Here is a 19,212-nt window from a genome sequence, read left to right on the forward strand (position 1 = left end):
AACAGATCTGAACGACTCATGAAGCCTCACCACCGCACCCATAGCGAAGCCCACTTTCGTGGCCTGGTTGCAAAGATGAGGCCCTGGGTCAATGGAGTTGAGAGAACAAGTTCAGGGGGGATCGGACCCGAGCTGGCGGGAAGGTAACGGGGGAACGTGGAGGCGTTTCTCGTCTTTGGGCCGCCAAACATGAGGTGCGCTATGAGTTGGGAGTAGAGGGTTGACAGAGTGTCTTCATGCTTCAGGCTCCCGTCACACCTGGAGCAATGGCGGAAGTCTCTTAAACGCGATCACTGTGGATCGTAGAACCTTGTTGACCTACTTTCGATGAATCGATCCCTGGATACCAACCGCCCGAAAGCTTATCCTGAACGCCTGAGCGCAGACTTCATTCATTCACCGGGGCTATAGGGATCCGCTGCTTCAGAGCTCATCTATCAGAGCGCGGAGCAGCACCATGAGCAATTCATGGACGGAAAAATAGAGACCATGGGCGTGGGCCAGCAGGCCCGTCTGTGGAGGACGCTACTGTTGTTGGAATTTCCTGACTCAGGGGACACTCCATTGCGGTGCCGGGGTTCGAGCTCACTGCGGTTGATCGTGGAGTGCTCTCAGACCTTCGCTTGTTCGGATCGCTATTGAATATCTGATCAATGTCTACAAGGCCTAGGTTATTCTCAATGACATTTTTATGCGCTTTGGGAGACATCGTGAGCACAGACGCTACCCGAGACCATCGCCGATGCGATGAACCTATTTCCAGGGGCCGCAAAGGTTTATCGGAACCAAGACACGCGAAAAACAGACCTTGAAGATAACCGCTGAAGAGACTGCAAGCTTCATAATCAAGCTCCGTCTGGGTTGCCGTAATTTTTGTCGCCCGAAGTTGATCTTGAGAACTGTTATCAAGCTTCTTCAATACAGTCACTGTGGGTCCCAAAGTCAAGGCAAGCGGTCACAACTAGCTGCCAGGGCATACCGACATTGAAGAAACAATATGCCAAGAGCAGAAACCAGGGGCAAGCTGTCAACGATGTTCAGAAGAATTGAGGGAATTGAGTTTGCACCCCGAGTCTGGGTAAGCAGGCAGGAATGTGTCAAGAGCCTTTGGGAAGCCGACACGATGTATACTGCTCGGACATTTAAGCAGCACATGGAAATTTAGAACCAGAACCGGGAAATCTATCCCACGTATGTGTTCAGAGCAAATCGACCCCATTCAGATGCCCGATCTAGATTCTTCGTCGCCTGACATACAAGGCATCAAATATTCCATATTAGGTAAAGCGGCGGGGAGAAAAAAAGTTGGAGCGCGGATTTCTCAGAGCTGCGGACCATCACAGTTTGCGCCCATACCGCAACCATGCCTTCGAATAACAACAAAGAAAAGCCGTGGGATACGGATGATATCGACAAGTGGAAGGTAACTCCCGCCTCTGAACAGTCCCTCGAAAATGTCGTTTTTCCCAACTAACTGTCCAACGCATCCCAGATCGAAGAATTCAAGCCCGAAGACAATGCCGCCGGAAACTTCGTAGAGGAGTCCTCTTTCATGACCCTCTTCCCCAAATACCGCGAACAATACTTGAAGGAAGCATGGCCCGTCATTACCAAGTCCCTGGAGAAGCAGGGCATCGCCTGCACACTCGATTTGGTCGAGGGTAGCATGACCGTTAAGACAACCCGCAAGACCTACGACCCGGCCGCGATTCTCAAGGCGCGCGATCCTCATCAAACTCCTCTCCCGAAGTGTCCCCGTCACCCAAGCACTGAAGATATTGGACGATGGTGTGGCCTGCGACGTGATCAAGATCCGCAACCAAGTTCGGAACAAAGAACGCTTTGTCAAGCGTCGCCAGCGTATCCTCGGCCCCAACGGCTCTACCCTTAAAGCGTTGGAACTCCTGACGAGCACATATATCATGGTGCAGGGTAACACAGTGGCGGTGATGGGTCCGTTCAAGGGTCTGAAGGAGGTGCGACGAATTATCGACGACTGCATGGCCAATATCCATCCTATCTATCACATCAAGGAGCTGATGATCAAGCGTGAGCTGGCCAAGGACCCCACACTGGCCAACGAATCGTGGGACCGCTTCTTGCCCAACTTCAAGAAGCGCACCCTGTCCAAGCGCCACACGCCCTTCAAGGTCACCGACAAGTCGAAGAAGGTTTATACGCCATTCCCGCCCGCCCCCGAGAAGAGCAAGGTGGATCTGCAGATCGAGTCTGGAGAGTACTTCCTGTCCAAGGAGGCCAAGGATCGTGCTCAGAAGGAGGAGGTCATGGAGCGCCAGCGCATCAAGCGCGAGGAGAAGATGAAGGAACGCGAGAAGGACTTCATTGCCCCCGAAGAGGATGGACCTGTGAAGAAGGAGAAGAAGGAAAAGAAAGAGAAAAAGGAAAAGAAGGAGAAGAGCAAGCGAAAGCGCGAGGCCGAAGCCGAGGCCGATGGGGACGATGCCGACCGCAAGGAGAAGAAGAAGAAGAAGAAGAGCAAGTCCAAGGACGCCTCCGACGAGTAATCATCTTGTCTTTGGGTTTGAGCTTTGGCGCTTGTGGCAGTGCATGGGTTTGGCGTTTCCCTCGTTTCTTCTTACCTCTTTACAGTGTCCATAAGCTGGGGCCTGTATATAAAATGACCAATATTACATTATTCTCTTGGACCATGAACCCCTCAAGGATAGACTGCTACTTCTTGGGAAAAATCATAGAATATTCACAAATTTGTGACATACAAGATTGAAAAGGAAGTAGACTTATCTACCCAGATCCATCGACAGCGTACAAAATCACTTGACCAATAACGATGCGGTGGTGCAATTTGTAGCGACAAGCGAGTAGGTACAGCCACAAAAAGACTTTGGCCAGGCTCTGAAGAGGGAAAAGAAGATATCTAACATGAAATGTTCCATCAAGGGACATTGGCAGGGATCAAGGAGTATGACGACTGATGGCGACAATGCAAAATCGACTTGAACGTATTCGCAGAATGTTAGCGACCAACTACCTCTTCAGAGTGATGCTTCTCCTATGCAAGTATTCTATGTGGTTATAATGGGTCTTTCTCAATGTCATTCCGAGCTCCTTCTATAGCTCTTTGTAAGGCTTTTTCAAGAGCTCTTTTATTCCTTTTCCGACGATTTTTCGTTCAAAGCTTTCAAGAGATTAGTATGATCAGTCACAGACAAAAATTGGAACCGTCTATATTCAGGCTTAGTCTGTGTCTGGGGAAATTACCTATAAGCGTTGATTGGCTGAAGTATGGTTCTACCGTCTACCGAGCTCACTTGTAACTTCATGAAGCTACCTATATCAGGTTCTCATATCAAATCCTTCATCGGTCTTCTTTTCCTACGAGGCGAAAAAGCCTTGTCTTGGTGTAATCGATCCCATAATTATCGCGAGACCGAGCAAAAAGGAGTCTCACAAAACAAGTGCTTTTAATCGCCGAGGCTCCATAAATGTTCATACATGGCTTCTCATAGTTGCTTCGAATGCAATGCCATACAAGCGCTCCGTCATATGCAACCAAAGATGGAAAATTGCTTATACCTGATTCTCAGTAAGCTCGGATGAGCTACTTTCCAGGCGCCGCAGCTTATCCTGCAAAAACTTATCCTGCTCGACCTGGCTCTTCTTCAGGTCAACACAGATAAATAGGAACCCAAAGCTAACCAGGCTTAGTGCAAACAAGAAGTAGAATGGAGTCGAGACATTTCCAGTCGGACTAGCGTCGATAATGGCGCTAGAGACAAGAGGGCCGATGAAAGATGAAGTCTTTCCGATGATGCTGAAGAGACTAAAGAATAGGAACTCGTGGCCGCGTGGAGTGACTTCGGAGATCATGATCTGCGAATAACTATACCAGGGGCAAACAAACAGACCGTAGAATGCTTGGTATACCTATATACTGGATTAGTACCGTATTGGTGCTTGAGGTGTAGAGAAATGCTTGCCCAGAATTCCCAGACGTTGTGAAATCCGAATTTGTCGGTCCAAATCCCAATCATACCTATAACGGTGGTTAGAGACGCGTAGAACACTATGATCATAAGCATTACTTACCCCAGCCATCCAGTATGACAATACAGGCAGCAATCGTATTGAACATGGCCTTAGTACCCAATTGGTAGCGCTGTTGGATCCACCAGAATGCGTAGATGCCGACCGCCTAGATTTTGATATGAGCAGCTAGATCAGCGTATTCTGGAATGAAGCTCACCTGTGCGGCAATGCCCACAATCAGAAGGTATGTGAGTTCAAGGGTGTTATATGAGACCACACTGTTCTGCAAAGTCGAGACTACCGTCACGGTTGTGTTCAAAGAGTCTCCCAGCAAGAAATAACCTATGTAAACATATCAGTATGGAAGTCGAAAGTTATGGGAACCAACATTTTCTCACCGATTAGATAGATCAAACTCTGCCTTAGTTTCCATATTTGATTCATCGCAAACCACAGCTGGGACATACCAGCGATGAGTATGCTTTTACGTCCTGGGTCTTGCCCTGGGCGGCGCTTTTCAAGGAAGAACCAGGGCAGAGAAACCAGCAACCAGACACCAGATGCAAATGCGATGAGCACACTCAGTCCCCAGTTGTTGTTAGCCTCGCTCTCATTGACGTGTAGGGCAAACATTATGCCGACGATAATCGCCAGGATAAAGACTTCGGCTACAGACTGGACATAAAAGGCGACGTTGGCAAGGCGGCTACGCATTAGCATATCAGCAAAGTCGTAGTCATCACGCGTGATGATTCCGTTTTGATAGGCGTCCGCCTTGTCTCTCATCTCATCAGTCCCTCTTGCGAGTGAAGGGAAAGCTGCAGTCCAGTAGCTGAGCGTAGTTTGGTACGCTATAAGGCCTACGATATACAGCCCTATAGCGACGTTCACCTTGTCCGCAGTGTGCACACCCAGCCATCCGAATCCAATGCCATATGCGACTAATGACAGGCCGATGAGGATGCTGGATCGCCAAGTGCCGAAATCGGCGAAACTGCCGATAACCAGGAAAACGACTGTTTGAATGGCAAAGGAAATGCCATTGCATAAGAGCACGATACTATTGACGCTGCGCAGGCGCCCGGCGAATGGATAGCCCTCGGGCGATGCGGCTTGGGACAACAGATTTTGAAACGCAGTAGGGCCGAAGTCTGGGAGCATAGCTGTTAGTCTTTGGCCTAAGTTTGTAGGTCAAGACTCACTGAACAGGGATAATCCATTGTTCCCAACATAATAGCTGTCTCCACGTTAAGGGATGCCCTCTTGAAATCTCATATCACACGCACGCGTAGTAGGCCCAGATCTCCGTCTGAGTCGTGCGGTATTTTTCGTCAAACTGATCTGGTGCGACGGGTTGATCGGATTTATCCAAAACTTCGATTTGAGGAAGATCGCGAGGGTCGTCGGCCTTGGCTGGAGAATCGTCGCTGGCGGACTTCATGATGTGCCTCGAGCCGTGCCGGACAAGGGAAAATACCTGGAAGAATAAACGAGTTGAGACCCTCAATTGACTGGACTACTCGGGCTATTTAAATCAACTTTATTTGGTCTAAATTACCGGCCCGCTTGAACCCCTCACCACCCTCAACACAGCAGGAGCCGGTAATGGAGCGATCGCGCCGATCGGGTCGCAATCGGGAATTCTCAGCTCCGCCGTGACCCTCTCAGGACTAGTCAGAGCTTAGCGACAGTGGTCACAGCCTATCACGGACAGTTCTGGGGCAGCAGTTTCAACAGTGCCAATTATTGGCTCGATTGCACATGCCGTATACAGCTTTGGACGCAGGAAGTTTGACAACTAACATTTGAGGTCTGAAGCCCCGGATAAATATGTCATGCACGTGCCGTGCTGGGGTAAATGCAGATCCCTACAGATCCTGCCTCTTCTCGGTATAATTTGCACCTTTTGCTATGATTCAGGCACTCAATCTAGATTTCTAATGAGCAAAGGGGAAAAAAGATCTCTGGCGGTGATCATCATGCAGATCTCTACTTCAGCCACCGAGGACTAATTAGAAAGACGTCTCGAATGACGTTCATAATGCTTAGTGGAAAGAGTTTGAGAAGCACAGAAATAAATCTTCAGATTCCTTTAGATTATGTACTTTCTTTGATTTGGTTATGATCACTACGGATAGAGCAAAGGCAGAATTCCAACTCATGTTATAGTGGTACTTTAATACCAAATGAAATGGTTCACTATCCAGCAACATGTCTTCTCCTTCTCCCAATTATCACCATGATGTACCCCAACCCGATTACCGCAGCCACTACGCCGTAGGCAATGACTGCGGCGCGAGGAGCACCAGGCATGCCGATCCCAGTCAGCCGGAACCCCAAGCCAACATTGACGACTCCAATGACGATCATGATCCTCCCAAACCACCGGTGTAAAGGAGCATATAGTCCTTTGCCGCCCAATTTGCGGTAGTGTCGATGTTGCAACCATCCCATCATCGGCTGAAAAATTGTTAAACCGGCGATCACTACTATTCCAATCACCGGATGATAATGGCTCAGAAGCTGGAGATTCTTGGCCATGGAAATCCCTACTCCCATCCCTGCAATCGCCACAGCAAGCGTGAACAATTGCAGAGTTCCATGAATGGCCACGGTACCGGATGGAAATAGATGTAAGATCAAAGCAAAGCATGGGAACAAAAGAGCGAAAGCCAGTGTCATGAGCACGGCGTGTGCCTTTCTCATCCGATCCAACATCTCGTGATTAATCTGCTGGCTGTTATCCATCGTGTCACCCACTGATGACGTGGATAGATCTAGGAAAGGATTCGAAGACGTCGTCCCTATTGCCTGCTTCATGTTCACAATCTCTTGGCCCACATTGTCGTGTTGAAGAATGGTCGCCGACAGACTACTGGAACCCAATGGCTTACCATACTTCACAGCCCAAATCCAATTGCTCCGAGAGTTGTTTGGGTCTAGGCGGCCTCCCTGCCATGAAATGCAACTGTCACATCGGAAGTTGGCAGTGATGACTCCATCGTGGATTCCAGTGCCGTCCATAGTGCTAATCGTGGCATTTTCATTGTAAAGAGGTTGTATTTCTCCTTTACCCAGCCTGGGTGAGACGGTCACAGTGTTTCCTGTAGTATACGCCACGAACATGTTCGCCCCGGTCATTGAGGTACCCTGGCCCAGGGCAAACCACGTCACTTGCTTCGTGGCATTGAGCTGAATGTATATGGGACCTGCTCCAGCTGTCGCTGTATCTTGTGGGACATGGACACTGTAGGTCAGGGTATTGTCTTCAGCGGGAGCAAAACTTGCAAATGGTGTTGCAGTGACTGAAAGTGCCCCAATGAGCAAATGAAGAGTTTTGTGGATGAGCATTTTTAAAGAAGCTAGACTGACTCCCACTTCTCAGTCAAGGAGAGCCAGTAACCCAATAAATAGTCGGTTTTCTGATAGACAGAGACTCGTTACACAGAATTGCCAATGGACACGTGTGTTTTCAAATCAACTGGGAGACTAAATCCATTCGAGCCAAGGACCTTCCTCGTAGTCGCTTCCTTCGGTGAGATCGGTGTGACCAAGTCAGCCCAACACTTTCTCTTCGACATGCCAGATCTAGTATCTCATAGTGATTATCATCGGCGCAAGGATCCAAGAAGAGAGAGTCCAGAGACAATCCAAACTCTATACTGGTTTCATGTGCATGTTTGGGGAACTGATCTACCGATCTGCGCGATCCTGCCATGACCTTTAACTTAATTTGAACTTCCTGAGGGAGCGTTCCATGGTTGGACGACACGAGATCGGGCCGATACGAGAACGAGGCCTATCGGGACTTGGATCCCGCTCCCTAAAGTCGGTTCGGGAATACGCTCGCCCGTGTGTGGCGATGCCGAGAGCTTATTACTAGCGCACCAAGACCACATCCCGGGATCAATAGATTGAAACAATTTACAGATCTGGCAATAAGTCGATCCAGGCAACCACTATTGTTTTCGATCATCGGATTGCATCACCGCAGCACTTGGAGCTAGGCGCATGGCTAAGCCTCGACTGGCACGTAATATAACTTTTTTCTCAGGATGACAATTGATCCTTTTGATCGAAAGGTCATTGGTCATTGGTTATTGGCCATGATCAATACCAAGTGGAAAATATCGCTAAGGAGACTGGACGCAGGCCCAAACCCCAAAGTTCTCCAATATGCACTGGGCGCCGATGGGCATTACACATACAAGAGGCGTCAAATATAGTGTGGGTAGAGCCCGCGCTGCGCGTACCCTGCTGCTCAACAAGGATGTTTATATTTTGATCAAAACAACATTGCAGTCCACGCGGGTGAGGCCTGCTTACTTGTGTCGGCAAATTATTCAGTAAGGAGTCATGCAGTATAGTTACCTGCTGCAATAGCAGGCAATGCCCAGTGATACTTCGTGGCTAAGATCCTCCGCCAAACTGGATGAGACTCAGACTCCTCTCAAGTAGGGTTTTTCAGGTAGAATACCGCCTAGATGAGTTGAAGGAAGATCTACATACACCTCCGTGGGTAGAGGGGCAATGCAACTTGGATTGGCTCCACGCAGTAGCTGCCGATGGAAATGACCCAGGACTGAATTATTTGTGATGATCAAGCTTCATTCTTGGTCCAATCTAAAAATGATTGGAGCTACTACAACAATCCAGTAGGTCAGACCTTAAGCAATAAGGTATTGAGGGCAAGGCATGTGGTCTGGATCTGTAATCAGCATCATTCCATGGGTATTATTTACTGTCAGGACACAGGGATTACCCTTACAATGGAAGATGGCCAAGTAACGTGGTGGAGTTTCGGTCGAGGTCAATCTTCTCCTGTTCGCGAAGATGCTAGTATTGTCGCCCGGCACTTTGCGTAGTCTTCTGGCTTGTTCCATCTTGGTACTTCAGATGCAGATAAGGTAAGGAACAAGAGCAGAAGACGTACAAGAATAGACTCCAAAAAGTCCTTCCCTGTGCAACATTCTCCGCTCGGGAGCATGACACGTCCAAGGATGAGCTTGCAACACCACCCTGGACTTAGATTGATTGGCAATGCACCGTCAAAACATTGGCTCGATGACTGCCCCCTCAGAATACTCAATGCGACAAATGTCAGACAACCGTGATGGACATTTCCCGACTCACAGGATCGATAACAGGGTCATTTGTTCATTATTGGGTCGACTTCACACATTCAAGGTATAGAAAATGTTACAATCGCCTTTCCAGGCTCGAGCATTCCGTTGTCTAATGCAGGATGATCTTGGTTTCCATTTCTGTTGGGATCAGGTACAAGTCTTCAACTTTTAGTGCTTATCGGCTAACACGGCGAGATAAGAGATTGGCGTCAGGCACCACGGCCCACTTTCTCACTGACTATCAGGAACAATCTCCAAATGCCAAGTTGGTTTGATGGCTGCTCCGAAAATTTCCTGGAATTATTGAACACGGTCAATCAAGATCCTCCGGGGCTGCGCTCCCAAAGTTTGCGTTGCTGAGATCTGAGATCTAATTTGACAAGTACAGACTCAGCGCTCTACCAAGTCCTGCGACATAGAGCCCATTCGATTGACAAGCCGTTAGATGGCTGGGGCGCTTTGTGAGGGGATGACAGGCGGGGTATCTCCTATCTATCACTGTGCCAATGCTACATCCACCCGGCTCATATCTCCGGACATCGCATAACTATGGATTGGTGCCGAGTGCCAAGCCCGGTGCAATCTTGTCTTCTCCAAATGCAGGCTCAGTGCATGATGGAGTAGGACTCCATATAGGTCCTCACAGCGCCTTTTTTGCTCAAGGAGCTTTCATCTCTTGAGCAAGCTACAGAGAGTATCATCCGTACTCTAGGAGCTCGAACGACTTCACCATGTTGTTGGAACGCTGTTTGAATCACTACCCATTTCTAGTCGCTTCACTTTTCTTGAACTGCATTACATTTTCATACGCTGAAATTGTTGACAATGGAAAATTGGTTGTTTTGAATGGCATCAACTACTATGCGGGAGGCATTGCCGTCTCGGCGCTTCTTCCTCTACCATCTTTCAATTTGACATCCACCGATGGAGACCTCATCCCACTTACAGTCATACGGTCGGACAAAGATAAGTTCACATATGGTGACATGGAAGAAGTCATCTCGAACTTTACTCAATCCGATGATGTGTTTCAGCATGGATTCATGGAGGGTAAGTGATTCTGCATGACCTCTCTCAATCCTGGCCTGTACTGACAATGATAAAGTCATCTTGTTGAGCTATGACGGAGAGGAACGAGGGCATATTGAGATCCCAAGCCTCGAGCATACGGTCATGGTCGCTTCGTCGAGCTATCATCCGCAGAAGCATGTAATTGGGACAAACCTCAGTAGCCGCATCCCGCAAGGTCCATACTTTATTTCGGCAAGTACTGGTTTGATATATGAAGCTTTTCGGCTCTATCCTGATCATCAATTGGCCTTCACTGAGGCAGCTATCAGTGATGGGAATGGTGGCTTCAAACCGTTACCAGCAGTCACAGAAGTAAGTCTTCTATTTACACTAGCCTAAGTACGAAAACTCTAACTAGTACAGGGTGCTATGACCAAGAGTGTTGCTGTGCCTTCTCGATTGTACTACTCTTCCAGTTTGGACAAACCTCTAGCCGGAGTAAGTTACAGAATCTATCTTTTTGCTGATATAATTTTGACCGAACTTCAAAAGCTAAGTCTCGATGTCAAGGACATCTTCCACCTTAAAGATCTTCGGACAAGTGGTGGAAATCGCGCATTCCACGACCTATAGGTTTGTTACGAAGGAAGAACGATCGACGTGCGTCAGCGTGAGATAGATGATTCTTCTAACTAGTCTCCGTAGAGATAATATAAAGCAGTGGGAGTGGTCACCTGACCCGGTAACATCTGCCCGCTTCGGAAAAGCGCACTGCCCTCAGTGCGAAAGAAACGATATATAAAGTAAGTATATAAGAAATATCAGACGTGGACGTCTTCGAATTAAGCTATCTTATATTGTAGTGGGAGAATTGGTGACATAATGAGCCTATGTGTGGCCTCAGGCATGATTTAATGTCTGCAGTGCATAGTACATCTCCAGACACACTTGGAGGGAGACAAGTCATCTACCCAATTCATTCAGGATTCACCCAATTTCCTTCATCCATGATGCAGCATTAAGATTATCCCGCACGGCCGCAACAGGGCATCAGTACGGCCTCATCCAGCATCCTCTACACCAGACAGGCAGTGTGTGTGTGTGTGTGTTGTCCAGTCTGCATCGCCAGACAGCCATCGAGCCGTTCCCATTTCAATATATAAATGTCGGAAGGGAACTCCGGAGTAAGTGTAGTAATATAGTGTAGGAGAGCTTCTATTATATATTTAAGGGGGCCGGGGTCGAGCTACGCGGTCGCGGTATCGAGTATCTTAACGGCATCCTTAAGATTTAGGTAGTCCGTTATATACTCTCGAATCTCGTCCGTTACTTCCGTAAGGAGAAGGTCGAGGTCGGAGTGCGACTTAATCCTATCTCTAATTATTTAACGATTAAATCGATATCCTACCCCCGTAGCGAGCTCTATAGTAAGAGGGTTTATCTTAATAGAGACGTTTAGTGCTATAGCTTTTGAAGCGGCGGAGAAAAGCGCTAAGGCGCTAAGATTATTAACGAATTCTATTATATTAATAATAAGTAGTCTAATTCCTTATAATATAGCGTTACTTACGTTATAGTGACCTAAGGGTATTAGAATAACTAGGGGTACCGCGATAGGTATATCTTTATCTAGGAAATAGTTATCCTAATTATTAGCGATAAGTTAGATTCTGCTTTCAGAGATTCGGATACGCCGCTTGGGTTTCTATCTAGATAGTAATATGTCGGACTAAAAGGGTAAAGCTACCACGAAGCACTTCGTGGCCCCTTAAGTCCGTGGGATCAACCTTAGTCCGGCTAGGTCAGTCGGTGCCGGACAAAGGAAGAATGTAAAGGAATACTGAGGACTAGCGGTGAAGGTTTGCCCCGCAGTGGAATAAGCAAGTCTCGGACCCAATTCGTACTTATATCGAGAGGGTTTCCAATTAATCTAGACTTAGCAAGAATTAGTCTTACTTCTACAATACTACACCTAGTCCAGATATCCTTCCTTACCTAACCGACAGGCTTTCTATCCGAAAACACATAGATCCTTTATAATTCTGATTCTTCTTTTATTAGTTACCTAAGGAAGTATATCTGTTAACGACCGTGTCCTCCGCTCCCGCGTCGCTACCGAAGGCGACAACACGCCTATATCGCACGAGGCTACTGCTACGTCCTAGCGTAGAGACGCTACCGATTTGACCCCGGGACTAAACTAACCTAAGTTAATTTCTCCTGACCCGCTATAATACGAACCACTTCTAGGGGACCTACGCGGATATTAAGCGACCCATAGAGAACTCCGAAACGACAGCCAAACTATCGAAGATAAAATCGAACGCCTTAATAAGAAAATCCGCCTCCTTAAACGTATTCGGGAGCTTAAAGGGGACCGAACTGTGTTAGTTAAGATAAGGACCTAGCTATAAAATAAAGATAAATCGACCGCGAGTAACGATAAAAAGGGTATTAAAATTAAAGATATCCCTTCCTTTTTAAAGGACTTTAATCTCCGGAAATATTAAGAGTGAATTCTTAATCTCGAATATTAATTTAAAGCTAACCTAAAATGATACCTTATAGACCGAGAAAAGGTATTCGCTAATATAATAATAATAGAATATAACTATCGCTAAAGATAGCTATAATATATATATATAAAGCCTATAAAGGAATAATAAGAGCTTAAGAGCTTATAGATAGCTTTTAAAGACTAAATAACTACCCTCCTATATAATATAGCTACCTTATAGGCTAATATAAGTATTAGCCTTAGCTAAGTACGCTAAAGGCTATAAGATAATCCGGATTAATTCTATATCTATCTAGATAGCCTAGAATAATATTTTAAATAGAAAAGCGAAAAGAATAATATAATATTCTATTACTCTAAGCTTAACCTATCCCTTCGCTATTATATAAGTAAATATCTCCCTAGAGGATAACTACTAAAGATATATAATACTATAGTAAGTAAAGCGGGATATTTCTAGAACCTACTCTAAATAGCCAAAAAATATCGCTAATTCGCTAACGAAACCTAAGAGTATTAACGCCTATTAGGACGCCTTATATAATCTAGATATATATATAACTAGAGAAGGGATAACGCCTCCTAAAGATATAAGGAGTAATAACCTTTAAAGACCTAGCTAGGTTCCTTACGCTTCCGGGAAAGCCACAGCTATTATAACTTAAATAATATATATAGATTAACTATAAACTAAGACCGAAACCTATTACGCTTAGGATCGGGACCTTAATATTACTAATACCACGAATTCGGCTATATTACCCTAAATTACACTAAAGATAGACTAAATATATACCCCGCGTATATCTAATTCTTAAGGAACTTAGGAAAAGGGAATAAGTTAAAGTGAGCTCTACCCCTATAACTCCAGACCCTAAGATAGGGACTACCTTACGCTTTTATATCCTAATTCGAGTACGGAACGCCCTTATTATATATATAGACTTAGATAGTATTGGAATATAGACCAATGCTACATAGAAAGATCTATCCTTATATTCAACATATAAGATCAGCATTGCATTAATCACGTGACCAGATTTTTTCTTCTATCAAAATGATATTTTGACCACTTCTGATTCTGGTCCGCGGCCCTCTCCCGAATGATAGGCAGGACCATTTTCCTTCAGAGGTAAATGGTCCGCCTTCAGGCATAAATAGTCCGTTCCTTCGGAGGTGCCTTCGGGCATATCTTGCCTGCGGACTTCGACCATGGTCTTCGAACCTCGGTGAACAGACTTCGACCCTCAGTCCCCTCAAGGATAGGCGGACCACTTTCCCTTAGGGATAAAATGGTCCACCTTTGGGTATGCATAACCAGATACTGCGGGGAAGCTTTCGGGGTGGCTGAAACCGTCGATTCTTGACATCATTCTTTTGGCTTTTCTTCGGTTCCCTTCTTTGCCACCTTTATTATGTTGCTGTCTAGTATTTATATGTTATTCTAGACGTTATTTCTAGGCTACTTTAGCCTATAAATATGTCCTTCTTTTCTAGCAGAAAGAATTAAGTCATTTTCCACTTTCCAAAGTCAGTTCTACTTTCTTCCTTTGATCCTTAGGACTGTGGTTCTGCCTTCGTTTAGGCTATATCTGCTTATAGTCTATCCTACGACCTTTGACCTTCTTCCTTTGTCTGGCACCGACTGACCTGGCCGGACTAAGGTTGATCCCACGGACTTAAGGGGCCACGATCTGCTTCGTGGTAGCTTTCCCCTTATGCTCTAACAGTTATGAGCCCGGATCTCGCTTCCCTTTGATATCTATTACGGTCTTCTATTAAAGACCAGTTCTTCTGCTGCGGTCTTATACCCGATAGTTATAAGACTTGTGATCCAAAGCTATCGACGACTTCTCGACTTCTAGCCTACTTCACGGCTTATCGACGAGCACTTTGCTCTCACTTTGACTTCACTTTGTCTTCACTTTGTCCTTACCTTCTTGCCTATTATGACCGATATAAGCAAGATAGGTGTAACCTTGTCTGAGTCATTAGACTGGTATCTCTGGATTAGTCAAATTAAGTCTTATGCTTTTGCAAAAGGCGTATGGGACTATATTGACCCCGATAATCCAATAAAGAGGGATATTCCCTCTTATCCTATTCGTCCTAGGGTTACTGATATTAACCCTAAAGCCCTTACTAATAAAGACCTAACCACAAACGAGCGTGAAAGGTGGAGAGACAGACGAAGAGATTATGAACTTGACCTTCGCGAATATGACCGTATTTTGGGTGCTATCTCTCAGATCTACCTTATCATTCAATCATCGATCTCCTATTCAAGCAAGCTTATTATTTAGCACCTACCGTCAGTTTATGAAGCCTTACAAACACTCCAAAAGCGTTATGCACCGACCACTGAAGCCCAAAAGCGGTCGGTCATCAAGAAATACCATCAAATGTACCGAATTCCACACTCTTTGACCACAGATACATGGATTTCATAATGCGAGAACACTTATGTGGAGGCTGTCTAATTGGGTATTAGTGAAGTCCAATCAAAGACTAGACCACTTTTGGACTTCCTTGATGGTCTAGCCTCTATGTCTCCCTCCTTCGCCGAATACTGGCATAATGAGATCAATCGGCTTGAATCTATAGGCCAAATAGACTCTATTGACTTCTTTACCTTGACTAAGAAGTATAGGGATTCTATTAGGCTTATTCCGCCTAAACGAGCCTCTTATGTTAATGCCACTTTTCGAGGACAATCAGAAAAGGGCCAGGGCAAGAAGACTAAAAAGCCCTGTCCATGTCAAGGGGGCGCCTATGATGGTTACCACACATTCAGTGATTGTCCTTATATCAACCCTTCAATAAGGACAGAAGGTTGGAAACCAGACCAAACAGTCCTTGACCGCTTTAAACAAGTATGCACCCATTCAGGCTTTAAACAAGCCTACGACAATGCTATCAAGAAGCATAAGTAGGGCCAGTCCGACACCTATATGGGTATGGTCACTTGCCTAGCTTCTAAGTATGAACGGTCTAATTTGTGGGCATATGATTCGGCCGCAGACACCCATGTTTGCAATGATCGTTCTTAATTCGTCACTTTTGCGCCCTATGAAGGAGACCTTCTAATCGGTGACACAAAGGCTTCCATAAAAGGAAAAGGCTTAGTCTATCTTCGCTTCGAAAACACCACTTTCGACCTCTATGAAACCCTATATGTCCCTCGCTTCTATTTGAATATCCTTTCAGCAAAAAGGGCCAAGAAAGGGGGTGTTTACCACAATCAAAGGCTTGATAGGCTTGAGACAAAAAATGGGACGCCTATCTGCAAGACTTCGGATGAAACAGGTATTACCCTCATTTTAAGGGCAAAAAATGAGTCGATGCAAAAGGGGCGCGGCTCCCCCGGCTCCCCCTCGCTCTATCTACAAACGGCTTTGAATACAACTACAAAGCCTATTCAACCCATTGAGGGGGAATCCGACCCGAAAAACGACACTTGCGAGCCTAATCCGAAGCCTAAGGACGAGCCTATGACATTTGCATCATCCTATGATCCGGCTATCCTCAAAGGCTCAGACAGCCTATGGCACCAGCGTCTAGGTCATCCTAGCATCGACGCAATCAAGCATTTAGAAGCCTCTACCACAGGGGTGGAGGTAGACCATTTTTCGGCCGAAAACCCACCTTGCGAGACATGCCTAGTCTCTAAGGCTCAAAGATAGGTATCTAGACGTCCTATGCATATTGGAGACCACCCGTTCGAAATAATGCATTGGGACCTTATTCATTTGGGTCCTGGAATCAACAATATCCACTATGCAAGCCATGCGTATTGTCCAGTGACGAAATACCACCTATTAGTCACTATTACAAGAAAACACCTGATCCAATCATTATTGCAGCAAATGATTGATTTTGTCCTTACCCAATTCGGCATCCGCATCAAACGCATCCATCTAGACGGGGACCGCAATATCCACCAGGATAGGTTTCGGACTCAAGGAATTGAGGTCAATACCTCACCGCCCTATCAACCAGAGCAAAACCCTTTTGCAGAAAGGTCTGGTGCAGTCATTATCTCTAGGGCTAGGGCTATGATTATTCAGGCATCCTTACCTAAATATTTATGGCCTGAAGCAGTCCAAGCCGCGGTCTATGTGCTCAATCGAACCCCGAATAAATAACTAGGGTGGAAGACACCCTACCAGGCCTTATTTGAAAGCCTAGACCCTAAACCAGGCTATATGAAGCCAAAGCCTGATTTGTCGAATCTACGGGTCTATGGCTGCAAAGCCTTTGTGAGGATCAATAATATCCCTCGTCTCGCAAAGATGAAGCCTAGAGCAATGATAGGCTACCTTGTCGGCTTCAAAGCATCCAATATATGGAGAATATAGGTGCCTAAGGCCCATAAGGTTCTAAATGCAAGAGACTGTGTGTTTGATGAGAATAGTTTCTATTAACCAAGTTCGGCATACGATGTGATAGACGACCAATCAAAAGAAGCTATTCAGCCTTTATTAACACCCGAATTCAACCTAGTCATTTCCGAGACTAGTATTGAAGAGCCTCTCGATGATCCTTTGACGATACGGCCTTTACCGGACGAACCAGAACTATCGTCCGATGACGACATTGAAGAACTATTGTCCAATGACGATATTGAAAAACCTAAAAATAGGGAGCATAACTACGAAGACCAAATCCTCGGCGACCTACCGCCTTCCCCAGACGAATCAGAAGAAAGAGAAGAAGAAGAAGTGAGGCAAAACCAATGCGAAAGTGAGGATAACCTTACTCTAAACGGGACCGAAAACGCACCTTATTCGGGCAATTTTAGAGTAAATGACCCTTCACTTTATCCTCACCCAGAAGTCGGAAACGCCTCACTTCCCTCTGAACCTTCTTTATTGTCCTAAATCACTATTCCGGCCGAAGACCTTACCCCGGATGCACGTGTTCCCGACCAATCACCTAATTTTATGGTCTTAATTAATAACTCTTCCTATGACGAGGAAATGTTGAATCAATACGACCACCACAAACGGGACAGATCTTCCTCGCCTGACTCATCAAATAAACGGCACGCCTTCGCTTCCTTTTATAATGCCTTTTCTGCGGCTATAAAAGATCAGCCTAAAAAGGTGTATCAGGACGATCTTCCCCTTCCACCAGAAACATGGGAAGAAATGCTTAATTATCCTTATAAAGCCGAATTTATGCAAGCCGCAGACATCGAATATCAGAAACTTGAGAATATGAATGTATGGACACCTATGAAGCGAAAGACCATTGAAGAAGACCATAAGACATACAAATGGTCTACAAAGCCCCACCGATGCCCTAGGCACCAAGTTCTACCACTTAGATGGGTCTTTACCTATAAAGTGGATGAAAATGGCTATTTAGCCAAATTCAAAGCTAGAATTTGTGTCCGCGGAGATCTCCAAGTTGACCGCAATAATGAAACTAGGGCTACTACCCTTGCTGCACGGACCCTTCGGACTCTTCTTGCTATTATTGCTGCATTTGACCTTGAAACCATACAATTGGATGCAGTAAATACCTTCCTAAATAGCAAGCTAGACGACCCCGTTTATGTTGCCTTCCCCTAAGGATATGGCCGCAAACACTACATTCTACGGCTTAACAAAGCCCTATATGGTCTAAGGGTAGCGCCTATTTTATGGCAGCAAGAAATCCTTCAGAAACTGGCCCAGTTTGGTTTCGTGCCTATTCCTGAAGACCCGTGCCTATTTGTCTATAAAAACGTCGTTTTGATGATATTTGTGGACGATATCTTGGTCATCTTCCACCGAACGCACAAACATGAAGCCTATGAGCTTAAGGACAAGCTCATGCAAGCCTATGAAATAAAAGACCTAGGCGAGGTAACGAGGTTTATAGGCATTCGAATCACCCGCGATAGGGACACGAAAAGGCTATAGATCTCCCAGGATGCCTATATTGAGAAAATTGCGCATCGATTCCATATAACGCCTTTGAAACCGGTTAAAACACTATTTCCACCCTCGCCGCTCCCCGCTCCACCTTCGGACTACCAGACTCCCCTAGCTATGATCTATCTCTATCAGCAGAAGATAGGATCATTGCTTTATGCCATAATTATGACACGGCCTGATGCCGCAAAAGCCACACAAATACTTTCGGAACATCTCACGAACCCTACTGAAAAGCATATGGACGCTGCAGACAAAGCTATAGCCTATCTATACCACACTAGATATAAGGCTATAGGGTATTCCCCTGTGCAGTCTGATAGTCCTACCTTTGTGTGTGCAAGCGATGCATCCTATGCAGACAATATCGGACGAAAGTCATCTGAAGGCTATATAGCCTACCTATTTAATGGTCCGATAGACTGGATTGCACGGAAGCAGAAGACGGTGACGACATCAACGACAGAAGCCGAATTGCTTGCTATTTCATCAGCTAGTAAGCATGTGATATAGTGGAAACGTCTCTTTAGGTCTATTGAACTAGACCTAGATCAGGAAAGGCTTAGTGTCCTTTGTGACAATAAACAGACCGTGGACCTCCTTACTAAGGTCAATTCTTTGTTCCGCA

General features: G+C 45.8%; 4 protein-coding genes across 4 annotated transcripts; 2 read left to right on the top strand and 2 right to left on the bottom strand.

Annotated features, from left to right (window-relative positions):
- Positions 1-1,363: 1,363 nt before the first annotated feature.
- N7477_008913 (KRR1 small subunit processome component) lies at positions 1,364-2,525 on the top strand (the record flags this gene model as incomplete). The annotated part of the gene is given in 3 exon segments (XM_056970576.1): positions 1,364-1,423; positions 1,493-1,757; positions 1,768-2,525. The coding sequence occupies 3 exon segments, from the start codon at positions 1,364-1,366 to the stop codon at positions 2,523-2,525; spliced, it is 1,083 nt and encodes a 360-aa protein (XP_056820608.1).
- Positions 2,526-3,549: 1,024 nt separating this feature from the next.
- Positions 3,550-5,449, bottom strand: N7477_008914 (putative autophagy protein (Atg22); the record flags this gene model as incomplete). Its single annotated transcript, XM_056970577.1, has 7 exons — positions 3,550-3,906; positions 3,960-4,015; positions 4,069-4,174; positions 4,226-4,350; positions 4,407-5,159; positions 5,211-5,245; positions 5,295-5,449. 7 exons carry the CDS (start codon positions 5,447-5,449, stop codon positions 3,550-3,552), a joined length of 1,587 nt encoding a protein of 528 aa, XP_056820609.1.
- A 758-nt stretch (positions 5,450-6,207) lies between these two features.
- N7477_008915 (cytochrome and DOMON domain-containing protein) lies at positions 6,208-7,359 on the bottom strand (the record flags this gene model as incomplete). Its single annotated transcript, XM_056970578.1, has 1 exon — positions 6,208-7,359. The coding sequence occupies one exon, from the start codon at positions 7,357-7,359 to the stop codon at positions 6,208-6,210; it is 1,152 nt and encodes a 383-aa protein (XP_056820610.1).
- Positions 7,360-9,865: 2,506 nt separating this feature from the next.
- Positions 9,866-10,778, top strand: N7477_008916 (uncharacterized protein; the record flags this gene model as incomplete). Its single annotated transcript, XM_056970579.1, has 4 exons — positions 9,866-10,184; positions 10,240-10,517; positions 10,569-10,643; positions 10,698-10,778. 4 exons carry the CDS (start codon positions 9,866-9,868, stop codon positions 10,776-10,778), a joined length of 753 nt encoding a protein of 250 aa, XP_056820611.1.
- Between the last annotated feature and the right edge of the window lie 8,434 nt (positions 10,779-19,212).

Source organism: Penicillium maclennaniae (assembly GCF_028827695.1).
Source record: "Penicillium maclennaniae strain IBT 15551 chromosome Unknown utg000007l:1.0-4884863.0:1.0-4888362.0, whole genome shotgun sequence".
Classification (NCBI taxonomy): domain Eukaryota; kingdom Fungi; phylum Ascomycota; class Eurotiomycetes; order Eurotiales; family Aspergillaceae; genus Penicillium; species Penicillium maclennaniae.